General features: G+C 42.8%; 1 protein-coding gene across 2 annotated transcripts in view; it reads right to left on the bottom strand.

Annotated features, from left to right (window-relative positions):
- The window catches only part of ROCK2 (Rho associated coiled-coil containing protein kinase 2), a 240,971-nt gene that overhangs the window by 70,452 nt on the left and 149,678 nt on the right, over window positions 1-20,841 (bottom strand). For both annotated transcript variants that reach the window (XM_073625371.1, XM_073625372.1), the window contains exons 7-8: window positions 11,863-12,001; window positions 3,137-3,228 (exon numbers count right to left, since the gene is read on the bottom strand). In XM_073625371.1, the coding sequence (XP_073481472.1) occupies window positions 3,137-3,228; window positions 11,863-12,001 (231 nt within the window). The remainder of the gene's footprint in view (window positions 1-3,136; window positions 3,229-11,862; window positions 12,002-20,841) is intronic.

Here is a 20,841-nt window from a genome sequence, read left to right as displayed (position 1 = left end):
AGACGAGTACCAAGTTTCTCCAGTGGCATCGCAGAGACAGCCCTCTTTTGAGCCCTCTGGCCAGACTCTTACTCCTCTTTCCCATATACTCCCCTCCTGCCATAGTTCATCATGTGCATAGTTGGAATATACACAGTTAAAACATTTTGCCACCCAGTCCTCTACGGACCTCCTGACGTGACCTTGCACTGCTTTTTGAATTACTGCTATCCCAATCCTCCAGACCGGAGCACACACTTTTGCAGACATACCAGATCTTATTGAGGGAGTCCTACCCGAACCCACCACCATTTCTTTTGAGATGGGAGCAAGAATTGCAAATATCGGCGGATGATATGGAGTGGGAAAAAATACTGGCTGTTACATATAAATGATCTACATCCTCTCATGTGCAAAAGCGCAATTATTATCGGATCTTATCCAGATGGTACCGCTGCCCTACACTTTTACATAAAATTGATCCTTCTATCCCTGATACTTACTGGCGATGTTTGCGGGAGCCTGGCACCATGACCCATAATTGGGGCACCTCTCCAAAACTTGGTCCGTTTTGGGATAACATACTACAATTGTTTGATAAATTAGTGGGAGATAAAATCCCAAATAAACCTCAGATTACACTACTGTCCATGTTGGCAGGCTCTCACAGACATTAAAAGAAATCTAGTTATGCACTTCATCATGGCGGCTCGTTCTGCGATAGCTAGACGGTGGCGCCAAGTGGAGGCTCCATCAATGACTGAATGGGCTTGTGAGTTGGACAAGATTGAGCTTGTGGAGTGTATGAGCGCATGGGATGAGGACAAATCGGAATCACACAAACTTATGTGGACAGTCTCATTTCAGATATTTTTCTGACTTTGACTCCTTTATTTCCAAAATCGAATGAGGCTCCTCGTTGCTCTGAGTTTATCCCATGGTACTCCCATTCCCCCCCCCCCCCCCCTTCCTTCTTCTTCTTCATCTCCCTCCCTTCTGCTTCTCTTTTGTCTTCCTTTCTTATTACAATTGTTTTTACTTTTCCTATATATGGAATTAGAAAGCTAGCATCTACGAGTTGCTTGATGCTTCTGGTATTGTACTCCTTGTTATGTTTCCAGCTGAAACGGATGTTTATATCAGATACTCTCTAACCACTTAAAGAGGAAGTAAACTCTGGCGGGTTTTACTTCCTCTTTATTTCCCTGCAAAGGTAAAGCATAATGGGCTACTATGTATCGCATAGTAGCCCATTATGCGTCACTTACCTGACACAGAAGCCCACACTGTCGCCGTTGTCCACACGAGCAGGGAACTTCCATCTTCGCCCCTCTTCCTTCCAGGGCCGTGAACTCCGGCTCTTTGACTGGCCGGAATGGCGTGACGTCACTCCCACGCATGCACGTGGGAGCCGCCAGCCGCGGCATGACCCCTAATAGAAATAGCACGATGTGCCCTTTCTAAAGGGCGCATGCGCCAATGACATCAGCGCTCGCCTTTTTAGTAAATATCTCCTAAACCGCGGAAGGTTAGGATATATTTCAAGCACCTACAGGTAAGCCTTAATATAGGCTTACCTGTGGGTAAAAGTGGTTGTACAGGGTGTACAACCACGTTAAGAATGAGCCTCTTTCTGATATTTGTTGTTAAAAGTTAAAAACATTTTTTTTTTGCTAGAAAATTACTTAGAACCCCCAGCGGTCTTTACAAGGGCACTTTTTTTGGAAAAAATACACATTTTTGAATTAAAAAATAAGACAACAGTAAAGTTAGCCCAGTTTTTTTTTTTAGATTGTGAAAGATAATGTTATGCCGAGTAAATTGATACCCAACATGCTATGCATGTTTTGAGTTAGAGGAGGGCTAGGGCTAGAATTACTGCTCTCGCTCTACCGATCGCGGTGATACCTCAACATGTGTGGTTTGAAAACCGCTTTCATATGCGAGCGCTACTCACGTACGTGGTCGCTTCTGCACATGAGGACGGCGGGACGGGGCGCATTTAAAAAATGTTTTCTTCTTATTTATTTTACCTTTTATTTTTACACTGTTCTTTTGAAAAAAAAAAAAAAAAAGTGTCACTTTTATTCCTATTACAAGGAATGTAATCATCCCTTGTAATAGGAAAAAAGCATGACAGGACCTCTTAAATATGAGATCTGGGGTCAAAAAGACCTCAGATCTCATATTTACACTAAAATGCAATAATAAAAAAAAAAAATCTTCCCCTCACTCATCTCCATGTCAGGCTAGGGAGAGGATCCGATCACCTCCGCGATAAACCGCCCTCTCCCACCGCCGATAAAAGTGATCTCACGGCGAATCCGCCACAGAGACCACTTTTATCTTGAAGCGGACCGCCCGCTGAAGAAAAGGATACCGGGTTATGGCAGCTAGCTGCTACCATAACAACGATATTCCTCTTCAAAGACGTATAAGGACGGTGGGCGGTTCGGAAGTGGTTAATGTATTCATCCACAAATGTTTGTTTTATGGTGTTTGTTGCTCATCATACAGGGAAAGTACAAATCCGGTTGTATTTGTTCAATTATAATTTGTATATGCATAACACACTTATGTTTTCTACAAATACTTAATAAAAAGCTTAAACAAATACCCAAGTTTGGAATTTAGGTAAATCTAGAAAATAGCGCATCCAAACAATTAAATTAATTAAAATTAAAAAATTAAAATTAAAAAATATTTCAATCAAATGGCATGAGAACTAATTACTTCAGTAACACATACGTTTAAATACCACACTTTTCAAAAGGTATACCGCTATATTACAAATAGTTACACAACCAAATCCTTAAACTAAAAAGAAAAATAAACATTATGACAAATTAAAGCACACATATATTTTTTTTTAAAACAGATTTTTTGTTGTTGTTTCCTTTCCCTATATGATTTATGCTTTTATTTATTTATTTTTTATTTATTTATTTATTTATTTTATTTATGCTTTTAATTTTTCCATGTGTTAATGGTGTATTCTGTTTTTTTTCTGCATTTGAAATTATGAAAACTGTTCAATAAAAATTACCGGATTATGAAAAAAAAAAAAAAAAAAAAACAACACTCTAGAAGATGCTATGCTAATAACACAGACATTAAAAATACATTTTTACAGTGCTGATAAAGTAATAAATCTTACTCTCTCGAATGTTGTCCCAGGTCCACTGGTCATTCTTGAAGAAGGCGTGCTGTTTTATCTCCTCTATGCCATTCCTCCCGAGACGCACCTCTCTGTACATAGCAGAAGAATGACAAGTGACATCAGTGCAGTCTACACATGAAGAGACAAATATCCTTTCTACAAGATCTGCGTGGATCATGCCCTGTCCGCAGGAACATCCTCGTGGCTAGCAGACCTCTTTGCGGCTCCTCTCCAGGTCATGCAATACGCATCTGATGTCTCGCATCAGAGGGGATGAAAAAACACTTTCAGCCTGTTAAATTGCCACGTGTGGAATGAAAGAGTTTTCCATCCCTAATGCTACGTGCAAGGGGAAGCTTAGAAAACACTGGGCCAGCGGTTTAAATTAAAAAAAGGATCCTTTCAAAGCGGGCTGCCAAAGCACTATGACAAAGGATACATATGGAGGCTTAGGATAGCTGTGCCAGGGTTCCTTAACCCTTTCTTGGCCCTGATGCTTCCACACCCATACTGTGCAGAGCCAGACCAATGTAAATAAACCTTCGCCGTATTAACGGCTTACTGACTACTGTACAGAGGTGTTGGGTTCTAGAGCCCAGATGAACATAAATATTTAGATTGGCCACACCAAGCCCTCAGCAGAAGCTGAAAACAGGACTCCCAGTGATCTCAGAAGAACAAGGTGTGTAGGTAATACGCAGCTAACTTTGTCTCCTCACTTCACATAACAGTGCCACGAGCAATAATCAGATCAAATTTGCAGTAAACTATTGAAGCAAATCAGAGGTCATCTTATGCACACGGGTTTATGCCCCAAATATGCTGGATTCTTTCTGCAGAACTTGGCAGAAAAAAGCGTGATTTCCATTGCGTCCTTACAGTGCGACTTGATGCAATTTTTGTTCGACTTTAGCTTTGACCATGTGACGGTGTGTACTCTACAAAGTCGCATGTACAGTGGTTATAGAAAAGAATCCCCCTTTTAAAATATTCCCATTTTGTTGCTTTGCAGCCGGAAATGAGGACAGACACAGTTTTTGTTTTATCGAGCTGTCTTTACTTTACAGATTGTAACATCCAAGTGTAAGATATAACACCAAATTGTCAGAGAAAAAAAAAAAATCAAAAATTCAAAAACAGGGAGCCCGCGATGTCCGCCCCCCCCAAGGCTGATCCGTCCACTGGATCAGGTGCAGGTGCCGCCATTCTAACTAAGGGAAACCAGCCAGAATTGGAGCCTTACGGCTTCACTGCCGATTTCCTACTGTGCATGCGTGAGTCGTGCGGTGCTCTGAATGGGCAGCTTGTCTTCTGGGAGACACACAGGTCCCAGAAGACGGCGGGGGGGCTTGCCGCACAGGAGGACATGACGACCTGCGCCATGGCCTGGATGGAACAGAAGTACACTTAGTACTCCCAAAAAGGTACTTTAGAAAAAAAATGAAAAAAATTTAGATATCCAAAATTGAGGGGTGGTGGGGTTGTCTTAAGACCACCTCTCAAAAGTGGGTGGAACTCCGCTTTACGCCTGGCTTCTGACTAGGCTATGCAAGGTCAGTCACATTTTTCTCCTCCAACCCCTTTGTGGTCATTTTTGCTGTGTGCTTTGGGTCATTATCATGGTGGAAGGTAAACCTTCTTTCCATTGACAGCTTTCTGGCAAAGGGCAGCAGATTTTCCTCAAGAATTTGACCGTATTTTGGCCCATCTATTTTGCCTTCTATCCTGACAAGTGCTCCCGTCCCTGCTGCAGAGAAACACCCCCATAACAGGATATTACCACCTCCCTGCTTTATTGGAAGAATGGTGTTATGACCAAATAATTCAAATTTAGTCTAATCTGACCATAACAACTCTTTCCCTGTGGCCTCAGAATCTTCAAGGTGCATTTTGGCAAAGCTCAGACATGACTGCATGTGGCCTTCCTTAAGGAGTGGCTTTTTTCTTGCAACCCTCCCATACAAGCCACATTTGTGGTTGTGGAGAATTTGTGATATTGTTGTCACATGCACACAATGACTACTCTCTGTCATAAATTCCTGCAACTGCTTCAGAGTTGCTGTAGGCCTCTTGGTAGCCTCTCTGACCAGTTTCCTCCTGGCTCTTTCATCCAGTTTGGATCGACTTCCTGATCCAGGGAGGGTCTGTGTTGTACCAAGTACCTTCCGCTTCTTAATAATAGACTTCACTTTGCTTCTAGGCATTGATAAAGCCTTTGACATTTTTTTGCATCCATCTCCTGACTTGTGCCTGTCCGCAACTCTATCCCCGAGATCTTTTGACAGCCTTGCCACCCATAGTTGATTGTTTGCTTCAGTTGCACTATCAGGGACTGAAATGCTCCAGGGAAGATCTTTTCATGCTGAGCTAATCAAAATGACCACAGCTGATCACAGTTCAAAGTCAAATGGCTTTGTGTGCCCTTGAGAAGGTGATTAGCTACACCTGATTGAGTTTAAAAGTCATTTTTAGGAGGGAGGTGATCCCTTTTCCAACTCAGTGTTTCTGTTTTGGAATTTTTTTCTGACATGTTGATGTTATATCTTTCACTTGGATATTATAAGTTACATACATATACAGTTGGATAAAACAAAAACTGTGTGTATTTTCTATACCCACTGTATATCATTCAGGTGTAACTTTCATGCAACTTTTGAGGGTTTACATTGAACTGCAAGGCCCTCATGAACTAGCTCCAGTCACAAGAGATGAGGCATATCCCACTCATGTCTAATAATTACCCTCCGGTGCTCCAATGTATTTAAAGAAAAAAAAAAAAAAAAAACAAGCTGCATAGCATAAAACTATAAAAACTGACGCTTTAGTAATATATCAGAGTACTCAGATGTAATTAGATGGCACATATAGAAAAAAAGCCGATCCTGAAAGTGAAGCGACTGCGTTATGACGTCACAAACGTTGGCTCCGCCCATCAAGTTTCATCATAACTGACGTTCCATGCCCTGGAAGATGCCATTTATGATGAAGCCAACATTCATGATGTCATCAGGTACATGGAGTTCAGAAGCGGCCGCTTCACTTTTGGGACTGGCTTTATTCTTCTATGCGCTCTCCAATGACATCTTTGTGAGTACGCTGATGTTTTATATTTTTAGGCTATGCAGCTCCCTGGGTTTTAATATTTAGAAGCGCAGAAAACATTTCACCAAGCAATTACATCATTATTTTGTACTTTATGGTAGTCTAGTTAGGTCTCATGCACATGGGTAGAAAAAATGCTGTTAGGGGTGTCTGGCCTTTTATTTTATTAGTTCAATATTTAACCCCTTCTCACCCAACCCCGGCATTCCTTTAACAGGATCTTTTACACCCGGGGGGAGGGGTTGGGGGTGGGAAGGAGCAGCTTATTATGTCACCACTGTGATTGACTGTCACAGTGGTCACATGATTGGGAGCTAGTCCTGCTGGATTCCAATTATTAGTAGAGACCAAAAGTTGTTTTTGACAGCTCGGTCACTGTGCAATGAACATGCTCAACATCTTTTGCCATCGCAAATAACACGTTATGTGGACAGCAAGAGGTTAACAGACCAAAAAGAAGCAAATAAGTTGGTTGTTAAGCATAACGAAATTGTAAAAAAATATATTGCAAGCAGGCAGGCTTTTTATTGCAGATGGAACATGTCTTCGCCACAATAAAACAAACTTACCTGCCTGTTAGCAATTTTCTTTAGAATGCAGATTGAGCTGTAAATGTGATGTTGGAATGAATGAACTCCCATGTGCATGCGTGGGAGTTAAGCTGGCCATACACCTATAGATTATCTGCAGATTTTCTATGGTTAGATGGAAAAAGTGGAAGATTCCGCCATCCACACAGTTTAGCGAACATGGAGAGATCTGTTGCACTTTTTCCATCTAACCATAGAAAATCTGCAGATAATCTATAGGTGTATGGCCAGCTTTACTTCAATTCAGCCTGGCCAATTAAGATGGCCAAAGGTCCTGAACCCAGAAGAAGAGCAGGTGAAGATGCCGGTGCCAGCATGGGAGGGATGGGAGGCAAGTTAAAGTTCTGCTTTAAGATTTACATATACTTTAATATTTAAATTAAACCCTCCTCTCCTTTACAGCCAAGGAAGCTGCCCACCTCTGTTCAATCTGCAGTTGTGGTGCTGCACATGTGATCAGTTATGACACCAGCCCATTGATGGCTTCATAGTTCAGATGAGAGCACAGGCAACTTTGATAGCTCTCATTAACAGCATGCCTTGAATAAAACTATTTTGGGAAGAATGTAGCAAATACAAAGGGTTGCACTCTGGTGACGTCACTGGTATGTCAGTTCATTTATCCATAGATTTGTCGCTTGCCAGCTATGGCTAAAAAAAACTGGCATGCCAGTGATGTTACTGAAGTGCGACCCTTTGTGTTTGTTACATGTGTGGAGCGGGGATGGGCTCTGGAATCAGCACTCGGCACCTGCAGAGGAGGGAATCAGTTCTCTTGAGTGGTGGTCTTCCTGAGATTGTTTTGGAAAGCAATTAAATTGATGGGTTTAGTTTGGCTCTAAATATGGTCAACTGTCACTTTTAAAGCAAGCTTGGATTAGGCTAATGATTAGGTCTCTCTGAATTGCAGGCTTCACACAGAGACGATACTGACTTTTTCCACCCCTTCCATGCTCAAGCCCCTAAAAGAAGCTATAAACATTTCAAACCTGCTCAGAAATAGTGCCCTGTGGGACAGTGTTTGGGCAAGGCTTTTGGAGCAGAGCTACACCCAAAAGGGGAAGTTTTGCTTGTTTGTACTCTTCCCCCCCTCAACTGCCACATTTCACACTTTTTTATGAGGGAGCAGGTACCTGGTTTTGACAGGTACCAGCTCCCACTTCAGACTCAGATCGCCGTAGTGAACTGAGATGGAAGTTAGGACCCCCTCTCCTTCCTCCGCAGTCTTCTGGGACACATCACAGGTCCCAGAAGGCTAAGGAACAATTCACGAGGTGCAGCGAGACTCACACTGTGAAGCCACAAGGCTTCACTACCTGTTTTCCTTACTTTGAATACCAGTGTCTGCACCCAAAGCCTATTGAAGAATCGGTTCAGGTGAGGACATCGCTGGATTCCTGGACAGGTAAGTGTTCTTATACTAAAAGTCAGCAGCTACAAATACTTTTTTTTTTTTGGAGGGGGGGGGGGGAGCCTGGACTGGGGGAAGTAGCAGTGAGAGGTACCTGTATCTCAGGTTTTGATGACGTGAGGTGAGGAAAGGCTAGTTTAAACTTCTTGCAGAGTCTGCTATCATGCAACCCTGTTAGTTCAGGCAGTACAGTTTCAATTAAAGACTTTTTTTTATTATTATGAGAATGCAATTAACAAAAACAATGGCCGCAACATTTGGCCGACAAGTCAAACAAGAAAGACAATATACAGTGTATTAGTATAAGCTGAGAGAGACCTAACAGTGCTGGGTCTAATGGTGTACAGTAAGAAACATTTGAATGGATGGCAGATGGATTAGTAAGTAGCAAGCAAATGGAAGATGGGGAGGCCGCAATTTTTATATTAACACGTGCAATTCAATTTAAGAGAGGTGTGGAATATCATTGAGTATGTTGAAAGCCACTTTTAGGCCCCTTTCACACAGGCTGTCCAATGAGGTCCGCCTGTCAGTTTTTCGGGCAGACCTGATCGGACGTATATGGTGGTCCTATTACCCCATCTGTCCAGCAGTTCGGATGGCATTGGATGGAAACAGCCCATTTCCACCAGATTGCCTCAAAGAGTTAGAGTGGGACTGTGTCCATGACCTGTCATCCTCCTGCTAACCGGGATCAGTGGAGAGATCCCCTGCTGAGCAAGCCAATTCCGCTCAGCGGAGGAGCCCGTGTGAAGGGTCCTTCACCTTACCATGGCAGCCAACGTAACAACTGGCTGGATGGCAAATATAAATCTATGTCTAATATCCAATTTTCTGCTCAGCTATGAATAGTTTTACATAAATATCTGAACTCCTTTCATGTAAAGGCTTTCTGCTTTTGTTATCAGTAATTTTATACTGAATTTCCAGAAGCATTTAGGAGGATTATTCCATGAGATAAAGGCTGGGAAGTCAGCTGTGTGCAGTAATAACATTTATCATAAATATCCTCAGTTTTTAAAAGCTCCTGCAACTTATACAGTTGTCTGCAAAAGCTATTAAAAGCCATCTACAGCATTTTAAAGTATTTCTCTATCCAAAACATTTTCTTTTCATAGGTAACCTGTGCTGAAAGAAACCCAGGGGCTGCCATTGCAGGTATCTGCTCTAGAAAATGCTAGTTGCCTGGTTGTCATGCTAATCTAATGTCTCCAGTTTCCCAAGTCACTGACCTGGAAAGAATACAGTGCCTTGAAAAAGTTTTCACACCCCTTGAATTTTTCCAACACAAAGTGGCACATAATTGTGAAGTGGAAGGAAAATGATTTTCACATTTTTTACAAATAAATATGTGAAAAGTGTGGCGTGAATTTGTATTCAGCCCCCTTTACTCTGATACCCCTAACTAAACTCTAGTTAAACCAATTGCCTTCAGACATCACCTAATTAGTAAATAGAGTCCACCTGTGTGTAATTTAATCTCAGTATAAATACAGCTGTTCAGTGAAGTCCTCAGAGGTTTGTTAGAGAACCTAAGTGAACAAACAGCATGACGAAGGCCAAGGAACACATCAGACCAGTCAGGGATAAAGTTGTGGAGAAGTTTAAAGCAGGGTTAGGTTATAAAAAAAATATCCCAAGCTTTGAACATCTCACAGAGCACTGTTCAATCCATCATCCAAAAATGGAAAGATTATGGCACAACTGCAAACCTACCAAGACATTGCCATCCACCTAAACTGACAGGACAGGTAAGGGGAGCATTAATCAGAGAAGCAGCCAAGAGGCCCATGGTAACTCTGGAGGAGCTGGAAAGATTTGGTGGTCTCACTTCAATCTGACTTCACTGCATGTTTGTTGCAGGTCTGTAGGTCAGAATGAGTTGATGTCAGATATTTTTTTTTTACCTGGGGTCAGCAGTGGCAGTTCCCATGTTTCACTCAGCACAAGTTTTAATTTCACTTGTGTTGGATAAAAAAAAAAAACAATCCCCTCTGGATGATGAATTTACAATCCTGGGATTTTAACAAACTTTGTTTCTGCTCTGAATAAAAAGCTGTTTGCTGTCTGCAGAGTGAAGGATCTGAACTGGAGTGACTTTTTCCATATAGATCAGCTGATACATGTGCATCTTGTGCTGTAATGAGGAAAGTGGCAGGATCTGCAACCCTTTAGAAGTGAAAAACCCTTTGGGAGTATCTCACCAAAAATTAAATTTTCGTTGCACAGGGTGCCTAAAATTAAAATCTGACCTTCATCTTGTATTGCATATTGAGGAAATCAGGGAGCCAATCACAAAAGCAGAAAATGACATTCCTGGGGGGGGGGGGGGGGGGTTCCATACACTAATGGCTCTGTTAAGGCCTGTGTCAACAGACTTTGGGCTTGTGTCAAAGGAATCAATTTCACACAAGTTTGAGACACTTCTGAGATCATTCAGAGTTCATGTCAGATGTATTTGACTTGCACTGACCTGCTTCAAGTCACTTTCATTCTCAAACGTGAATAAAATCAGTTTTGATGTGAACAAAAGCCTGTTGACCCAGGCCCTTAACCTGACTTCATGTTATGTCCCAGGGACCAAAAGTAATGCAAAATACCCCAAGAGGACACAGACTAAAAACAAAAATTTTGTGTCAGGGTTAACCAGCTCCTACTATATCCAAAACGAAAAAAAAAAAAAAAAAAATCAGCTTTAAATGCACTTTAACCAATGCAGTAAAGGTCATATTTATAAAATATAAGGAAATCTAGGTACAGTACCATTCAGTAACCAAGATTTGCTGGCAATCCTCCTACACATGCATGTTATATAATATATATAAAAAATCCCCATTTGGAAGGCACCTGATGTGTGTGTGGTATGATTAAACAGGGGTCTATACTGAAGGTTTATTAAAGTGAAACTTTAGTCAGAAAATGAAGTCCTGATAGATCACTTCAGGTCGGCCCCTTTTGCAGGTATAACTATGTAAAACATTAAAAATAGGTACTATTAATACGGTTTAAAATCCAGCAATACACTGTCTCACCCTTCTCTGCACATGCTCAGCTGCTCTTCATTTTTGGAATTGTGCCGAAAATCAGAGCCACTAAAGGCCGATCTGCTGACAGCCTAAAGATTTACTGCTGCTCAGGGGCCCTGGGCTACAGCAATTTGCAGCCTCCGGCAAGAAGAAATAGGGACAATGCTATAGCCATTAAACAGCACACACAAATTTTGGTAGTATAATTATTAATGTGGAATTTATGTTCCTTCCTCAAGAACATTACTTTTTATCAAGTTGTTATGGGTAAAGTTCCGCTTTAATGGAATTAGCATCCTATTATCAACATAAATCAAAAATGCAAACTGCCACATGCAAATGATAAAATTGGGCCCATATCAGCTACAATATTTGCCATACTGGGATTTATAACTGAAGAAGGGTATACATATATATTTGAAAATGGTCACTCTACAAGTAAATGTACAGTTGCTATTCAAACATAGAAAAACATCCAGTGGTGTCCCAATAGTTAATAAGAGGATGATCAGCAAACTGTTCATTTGCTGCTTGATATATGCCCCAAAGTGTAATCTTAAATTAGTATTTTTGAGATTGTACAAATGACAGTACCTGTCTGTCAGGAAGGCACAGATGAGGTTTTTGGCATGCTTGGAAATTTCCACATCATCTGGGAAATTTAATGAGTTCTTGTGATCCATGATCTTGCTGTAAGTTCCAACCAAAGAGTCGGCATAGAACGGAGTATCCCCTAAAGATGGAAGCAGAGAACTCAATGAGATCTGTTCAACAATCAATAAGAACAGAGCTAAACAGACAGCACAAGGGAAATCAAAGGATCACTATAGTAATAGGTATAATCATCAGATAACACTACAAAAGGTAATACTCGTCATGTAAATATGAAATACTGCACAGAGACAGGTAAATATAAAATAGTACATAAAAAGTTCATATATTCTCATTTGCAGCAGGTAGGAAGGAGCGCCTGGCGTCCAACGGAATGCGAGTTGATGGTAGATCAAAAGGTGTTTATTAAAAGTAACGATAGATACATCAAGCCATGCATTTCAGGGATAGGACTCCCCCTTCTTCAGGGCTCCCTATCTGCCCATACAATCATCTACAACTAGTGACTGATCTAGTCAGTCCAGCGCAGTCTCCAGTACAAGCGAGGTACATCTGTAGAAGGTGGCAAGTATAACTGGTGCTTAAGTGTGAAATAGTTGTTTTTTTGTTTGGTTAGCATACAGCTACATGACAACTCTCCTCTTCAAATAGAGGCAGATCCATACAGATATTCAGCCAGTGCAGAGCTGGGCTTTCCTATTAGACATCCCTGTGTTAAGTGCATACTCTGATGCAGGACACACCTGGTAATAAATGTTTATTTCATAAAAACGAATAATAAAATATCTGCTTATTATTATTATTAATATAATACAGGATTTATAGAGCCAACAGTTTGCACAGCGCTTTACAATGTAGAGGGGGGACAGTACAATTACAATATAGTTCAATACAGAAGGGAGAGGAGGGCCCTGCTCATGGCGCTTACATTCTAAAGGGAGGGGGTGGTGGTACAAAAGGTAATAGCTGTGGGGGATGATCTGAAGGAGGTGACTCGGGTACAGTTCTTAGGTGGAGGTGGGGTAGGTTTCCCTGAATAAGTAAGTTTTCAGGGATCTCCTAAAGGTGGACAAGGTAGGGGCTGATTGGACATACCGGGGCAAGGCGTTCCAGAGGATGGGAGAGGATCTAGAGAAGTCCTGAAGGTGAGCATGAGTGGAGGTAACAAAGGAGCTAGAGAGCAGGAGGTCTTGGGAGGAGCGGAGGGGACGATTTAGAGGATATCTGCAGATGAGTTTGGTGATATAGCTGGGGGTGATGTTGTGGATGGCCTTGTATGTTGTGGTTAGCATTTTGAATTTTATATGGTGGGGTAGTGGAAGCCAGTGAAGGTATTGGTAGAGAGGAGTAGCAGTCACTGATTAGTAGGGTTGTCCCGATACCACTTTTTTAGGACCGAGTACAAGTACCGATACTTTTTTTCAAGTACTCGCCGATACCGATTACCGATACTTTTTTTTAATGTCACGTGACAGTGTTTTTTGGTTTTTTTTTTGGGGGGGGGGGTGAACGGTGTGTGTGTGTTTTTTTTTTTTTTCATTTACATTTATTATTTTTTACAATTTAATTTTTTTTTATTCTTTATTGCACTATGTGTGTGTTTTTTTTTTAATCAGCCCTGTTGGGGGGCTTTGGTGAGATATCAGGGGTCTTAACAGACCTCTGATATCTCCCCCTTGAGACAGAGAAAGAGACCGAGGATAGAGATTCCCCAGTCCCTTTCTCTGCAGCCTCAGCTGCACTGACAATGAATGGAGAGAAGACAGCGGCTCCTCTCCATTTATAAACTGACACATCGTAATCACAGGTGATTACAATGTTTCAGTTATGTGAATAGACAGAGTCAGCTGACTCTGTCCATTCACACAGCGGAGAGACAGCAGAACGGAGGGGACAGAGGAAGAGAGAGGGGGACAGCGGAAAGCCGGAACGGATGGGGACAGCGGAGGGGGACAGAGCAACGGAGGGGGACAGAGCAACGGAGCAGGACAGCGGAGGGGGACAGAGGAACGGAGGGGGACAGAGCAACGGAGCAGGACAGCGGAGGGGGACAGAGGAACGGAGGGGGACAAAGCAACGGAGCAGGACAGCGGAGGGGGACAGAGGAACGGAGGGGGACAGAGCAACGGAGCAGGACAGCGGAGGGGGACAGAGGAACGGAGGGGGACAAAGCAACGGAGCAGGACAGCGGAGGGGGACAGAGGAACGGAGGGGGACAAAGCAACGGAGCAGGACAGCGGAGGGGGACAGAGGAACGGAGGGGGACTAAGGGGGATGAGGTGACAGTCAGCGGTGATCGTGTGTGGGGGAGTTACAAGCACCGATCACCGCTGTATGTCACTAAAGCAGCTGAAAGCCGCGGGGGGGAGAAGCTTGTAACTCCCCCACGCGCCGATCACCGCTGACAGTCAAGGTATCGGTGGAAGCATCGGGAGCATTTGCCCGAGTACAAGTACTTGGGCAAATGCTTGGTATCGGTGCCGATACTAGTATCGGTATCGGGACAACCCTTCTGATTAGTTAATAAGGTGTATTAGTCTAGCAGCAGCATTCATAATAGACTGAAGTGGGATAGCATGTGAAAGGGAAGGCCAGTGAGGAGAGAGTTGCAGTAATCAAAGCGGGAAATAACCAAGGAGTGAATAACTTATGTGGCGTTGTTAGTCAGGAAGGGGTGAATTCTGGAATGCGGAGGTTAAGGCGGCAAGATGTAGAGAGCGATTGGATGTGGGGCCGGAAGCAGAGGTCAGAGTCTAGGATTGCACCCAGCACCCTGGCATGCGTGAAGGGACCAATGGTTGTGCCGTTGATCTTAATGGTAAAGTCATGGGAGGGGGAAATATTACAAGCTCAGTTTTAGAAATATTGAGTTTGAGGAAGTGGTGTGACATCCACACTGATAGGTCATTCAGTAAGTTTGTGACACTTGAGGAGATTGAGGGGGTGAGTTGAGGAGTGGAGAGAAAGATCTGGGTGTTGTCAGCATAGAGGTGGTATTGGAAGCCATGGGAGGTTATCAACTGGCCCAGGGAAGACGTATAGAGAGAGCATAGGAGGGGCCCAAGGATGGAGCCTTGGGTTACCCCAACAGAAAGAGGAAGAGGAGCGGGGAAGATGGTGTTGTAAGTGACACTGAAAGCGCGCTGAGATAGGTAGGAGGAGAACCATGAAAAAGCGGAATCACAGAGGCTAAGGGAATGGAGTTTGTTAAGGAGGAGGAGGTTATTTTGTTTTATAAAAATGACAAATAAAATATCCGCTTATAAATGCATTAATAAACTTCCCCATAATGCTAAGTGCAAATGTTTTGGAGAACAGGTGCTAAAGATACTGTGGCCAATCAGAAGGCTGATGAAGGAGGCTTGGTTTGGCCTCCAAAACATGTTCTGATTGGCCTCAGCATCCTGGACATCTGACAGCTCCTTTGACAGATTGAGAATCCCACAGCATCTCCCCATGGATTGCTTGGATTCCTGCTTTGGCTTCACAGCACTTTCTCCAGCGGTTCTAGTGGGGACTGAACTTTGGACTGAGGGCTCTACACTGAGCTTGTTTTATGTCTGTCACCAGCGATGTCTGTGAGTGCAATACTGCTTCATTTTAACCTTTTTATTAAAAAAACATTGCTACACTATTGGCAGCTCTCTCCCCCTCACTCTCCTCTCTTGCAATTTGGACAGGATTCGCACCGCATTCCTGTTCAAATCACATGCGATTATTTGCAATGCGATTTCAGCCCATTCATTTTGTATCAGTAATTGGTATCAAGTACTTGAGCACAAGTAAGGGCACTCGTCGGTACAAAACAGGCATCAGTGCATCCCTACTGGAGAGTGCAAAATCTGGTGCAGCTCTGCATAGAAATCAGCTTCCAGGTTTTTTTGTCAAAGCTTGACGGCTTCAAAGATTTTACCCCCTTCCTGACTAGAGCACTTTTTGCGATTCGGCACTGCGTCGCTTTAACTAACAATTGCCTGGTTGTGCGACGTTGCACTCAAACAGAATTGACGTCCTTTTTTTCCCACAAATAGAGCTTTCTTTTGGTGGTATTTGATCACCTCTGTGGTTTTTATTTTTTGCACTATAAAAAAAAAAAGAGCGACAATTTTGAAAAAAAAAAAAAACTGAATATTTTTTACTTTTTGCTATAATAAATATCCCCCAAAAATATATAAAAAAAAACAATTTTTTTCCTCAGTTTAGGCCGATAAGTATTCTTCTACATATTTTTGGTAAAAAAAAAAAAAATCGCAATAAGCGTATATTGATTGGTTTGCGCAAAATTTATAGCGTCTACAAAATAGGGGATAGTTTTATGGCATTATTATTATTATTTCTTTTTTTACTAGTAATGGCGGCGATCTGCAATTTTTATCGGAACTGCGACACTATGGTGGACACATGGGACACTTTTGACACATTTTTGGGACCATTGGCATTTATACAGCAATCAGTGCTATGAAAATGCATTGATTTCTGTAAAAGTGTCACTGTCAGGGAAGGGGTTAACACTAGGGAGCGATCAAGGAGTTAATTGTGTTCTAACAATAACTGAAGGGGGGGAGGGGGCTGTGTAGGGGAGATGACAGATCGCTGTTCATACTCTGTGTGAACAGACGATATTGTCTCTTCTCCCCTCAGAGAACTGGAAACTGTGCGTTTATACACAAATATTCCAGTTCTTGGTGTGTCAGCAGCGATCGCGGGAGCTCGGCGGTGATCGTGACCGCCGGGCACTCGCATCGGCTACGGGGTAGAGCAGCAGGCGAGCGCCCCTAGTGGCCACAGGACGAAGTGACGTAACATAACGTTGTTTCGCCCAGCCGTGCCATTCTGCCACAGTAAAACTGCGGCAGCTGGTCAGCAAGTGGTTAATTGAACAAGCTGAAGTTAGAAGCTGATTGGCTACCATGCAGAACTGCACCAGATTTAGCACTCTCCAGTTTTAGTAAATCAACCCCATTATGTCCTTTGTTGAAATGATCACAATGGCAGGTCCCTTTGAACGTACATTATTTGTAAATGCCGACCCTCGCATATACAGTGGATATAAAAAGTCTACACACCCCTGTTAAAATGTCAGGTTGATGTGATGTAAAAAAATCAGACAAAGATAAATCATTTCAGAACTTTTTCCACGTTTAATGTGACCTGGGGATGAGCAAGCACCCCCCCCCCCCCCCCCGAACCATACCGCATGCCCTCAACATGGGGGGGTGGATGCTTTGGGGCCCAAAGCACCTTGTCCCCATGTTGATGAGGACAAGGGCTTCTTCCCAACAACCCTGGCCCTTGGTTGTTGGGGTCTGAAGGCGGGGGGGTTATCGGAATCTGGTGGTGTGTCACTACTTACAAAAGGCATGGGGCGGGGTCACCAGAGACCCACCCCTTATGACATCGTCGCCCATCATGCCCCAGGTGGTAATGTCATAAGGGGGGTCTCCGGATGATGTCACACAGTGACCCCGCCCCATGCCTATATAAGTAGTGGTACACGGCGCACCTGGCATTAGAGCGTGAGAGAGTGTCGAGTCAACACTGGAAGAACAACAGAGGGAGAAGACAGCGGAGAAGACCCAGCAAAAGAGCAAGAAGATAGCAAAGAAGACCCGGCAGGGGCAGAAGACAGCGGACAGAGGGAGAAGAACCGGAGAAGACCCGGAGAGGGGAGAAGAACTGGAGAGGGCTAGAAGACATCAGCGGAGAAGACCCGGAGAGGGGAGAAGAAGTCGGAAGAGACAATGGAACTGCCTTAATAAATTACTTTTGTGTTTTATTTTTGAGACTAAAGTCCCCCTGCTCACAGACCCCGACAACCAACAGCCAGGGTTGGGCATGGGGCCTGGTACGGTTCGGGGGGGGGCTGCTTGCTCGTCCACACCCCCTTTGCTGATCTGCTGGGCTGTGTGCTCGGAGAAGGTCTGGTATGGATTTTGGGAGGACACCCACGCCGTTTTATTAGGTGTGGGGTGCTCCTGAAAATCCATACCAGGCTGAAGTAGTGCAGGGAGCATTTTCAAAGTTAGACTGACTTGTGTCGGACCAGTTAAGATGACTCCCATAGGGAAACATTGATTTTCACACGTCATGCGTCATGAGCTCCCAATGTCGGAGCGTTTGTCATACCAGTGTGAACCTGGCCTAATTCTCTCTACCTTGATTAAGGCCCCTCCCTGTTCCAGCTGCCACCACCATGCTTCACGGTGGGTATGGTGTTCTTTTGGTGATGTGCAGTGGTGTTTTGCACCAAACATATCTTTTGGAATTATGGCCAAAAAGTTCAAGCTTGTTTTCATCAGACCATAACACATTTTCCCACATGCTTTTGGAGACTTCAGATGTGTTTTTGCAAATGTAGCCAGGCTTGGATGTTTTTCTTGGTAAGAAAAGGCTTCTGTCTTGCCTCTCTACCCCATAGCCCAGACATATGAAGAATACGGGAGACTGTTGTCACATGTACCACACAGCCACAGTACTTGCCAGATAATCCTGCGGCTCCTTTAATGTTGCTGTGGGCCTCTTGGCAGCCTTCCTGGCCAGTTTTCTTCTCGTCTTTTCATCAGTTTTGGAGGGACGTCCAGTTCTTGGTAACATCACTGTTGCGCCATATTTTCTCCACTTGATGACTGATCCACTGTGTTCCATGGTATATTTACGGTTTTGGAAATCCTTTTGTAACCTTCTTCTAACGGACACCTTTTAGCAATGAGATCCCTCTGATGCTTTGGAAGCTCTCTGTGGACCTTGGCTTTTGCTGTAGGATGCGACTAAGAAAACGTCCTGAAAAGGTCTTTCAGGACGTTTTCTTAGTCGCATCCTACAGCAAAAGAACAGCTGATGGCAGGTGTGTACTGACTCCTATTTAACATTAGTTTAAATGTGATTGCTTATTTCTGGACACAGCTACATCCCCAGTTATAAAGAGGGTGTGCACACTTATGCAACCACGTTATTTTAGTTTTTTATTTTTACTCCCCCACATTAAACGTGGAAAAAAGTTCTGAAATTATTTATCTTTGTCTCATTTTTTTTACATCACAGAAACCTGACTAACATTTTAACAGGGGTGTGTAGACTTTTTATATCCACTGTAATTAAAGCTGGCTATACAATTTTCTTATTCAATTTCCTTTAGATTTACCTTCAGCTATGTAGTGCAAGGGCCTGCCTTATTGAATACAATTTTAACGTGTTTAGGTTTGACCTCATTTTATATGGTTTTGTTAAATCTAAAAGGAAAATTGTATGGCCAGCCTAAGACTGGTGAAGAGGAAACTGCCATCTTGACCCCTCTGACATGCATCCCTAATATGCCTATTCCTTCAGGGCCACTCCGCCATACTCTGATAAAGAAAAAAAACCCTCCCATCGCTACATAAAGGATATTTTGCAGACTGCTGTAATATGTCTCTGTGAATGCTGGTATTATTATGCATACTCATCTGATAAGTTATGGCATTTATAACAGAGCAGAATTCATAAGAGAAAGGGGCACATGGAGACAAAGATCAAATAACAGATAGGGATCCAGAAAGGAAATCTCAATATTAGGTGAGATGTAATCTAATACACAAGGAATTATATTGGTAGGAAAGGAAACTATAGAAAAACACATGGAATTACAATAAAGCCCGGGAGCATACATCTAACCTCCCCCTAACCTCTACAATCATCACATATGGGTTTAATTTACAGGGGCCATCATGTGTTATCTATGTAAATAATGGCCACCATACTACGACCGTGGAGAAATACTTTATACACCCATTATTTTAACGTGAACTAGCCAGTAAAGGAATAGTGCTACCATTACCGACATCCTTCAGAAACCAATAGTTACCTGGCTGTTGTGCTGATCCTCTGTACTCACCACTCACTCAGCAGTATAACCAGTGAAGTTGTAATACAAGATCTGGAATCTCAATAGGGGTAACTAACTCACTAGCAAAACTGGGGGTTCAATAAACTGTGAATTAAAGTGTCACTAAACCCACATCATAAAAAAAACTATGAATAAATGGTGTATTGCATGCTGTTCATACTCACTCAGTCACTATGAGATTTGTTTTCTGTATTCTGTGAAAAATCTGGTTGATCCTGCTGTTCTCTATCTCCACCGTCTGTCCATGGCCCCAATTCAGCTAGAAATTTTGCAGCTGTGGTGGCGACTCTGCACATGCTTAGTTTTCAGTATGCTTCTATCCTTCATATCACATCTGCGCAGCCCATGTGGCTATAGAGTCACACATGTGGGTGTATACACAGTGCTAAATGACAGCTCACTCCCTCCTCCTCCATGCCCATTAACCAGCTAAGCACAATGGGGGCAGCATACTAAATGTAGATTAATGGAGGCTTCACCTCCCTCTTATTCTAAGACACAGGCTAGAGGGGTGTGTGACTGGCAGAAATCCACCCACACCATGTTAGTGCCAAAACATAATAAAGATTTAATTTCAAATATATATTTGTATGACAATTTAAACAGTTTTATTGACATTTATCTTTACTCTCTATTTTAAAAAAAGAAAAAAAAAAAAAAAAGGACTTAATTTTATTTTAATAAAATAATTACAGTGCCATCATCCACATACAGAAAGAGAAGAGACAATGTAAATTAAACAGTGTGTGCGTAGTAGGGCTGGGAGATTTTCTTTAAAAAAAAAAAAAAAATCTGCGATTTTCCTAAAAAAAAAAAAAAAAACAAAAAAAAAAAACCTCGATTCACGATATGAATCGAGTTTTTTTTTGTGTGTGTGGACACCGCGCCGGTCCCGAGGAGCTGCGGGCAGGAGTTATGCGAGACCGCAGCTTCGGCCTAGTCCGCGGTGTCCGGCCTCGCAGACTAGGCCGAAGCCGCGGCCTCGCCTAAAAACTCCTGCCCGCAGCTCCTCAGGACCGACACGGTGAAAAAAAAAAATTGAGAAAAATCGATTTGCTTAAATTTTGAATCGATTTGAC

This window comes from Aquarana catesbeiana, linkage group LG04 (assembly GCF_042186555.1).
Source record: "Aquarana catesbeiana isolate 2022-GZ linkage group LG04, ASM4218655v1, whole genome shotgun sequence".
Lineage (NCBI taxonomy): Eukaryota > Metazoa > Chordata > Amphibia > Anura > Ranidae > Aquarana > Aquarana catesbeiana.
The sequence above is the reverse complement of the archived record's forward strand: the minus strand, read 5'-3'. Positions and strand labels throughout refer to the sequence as shown.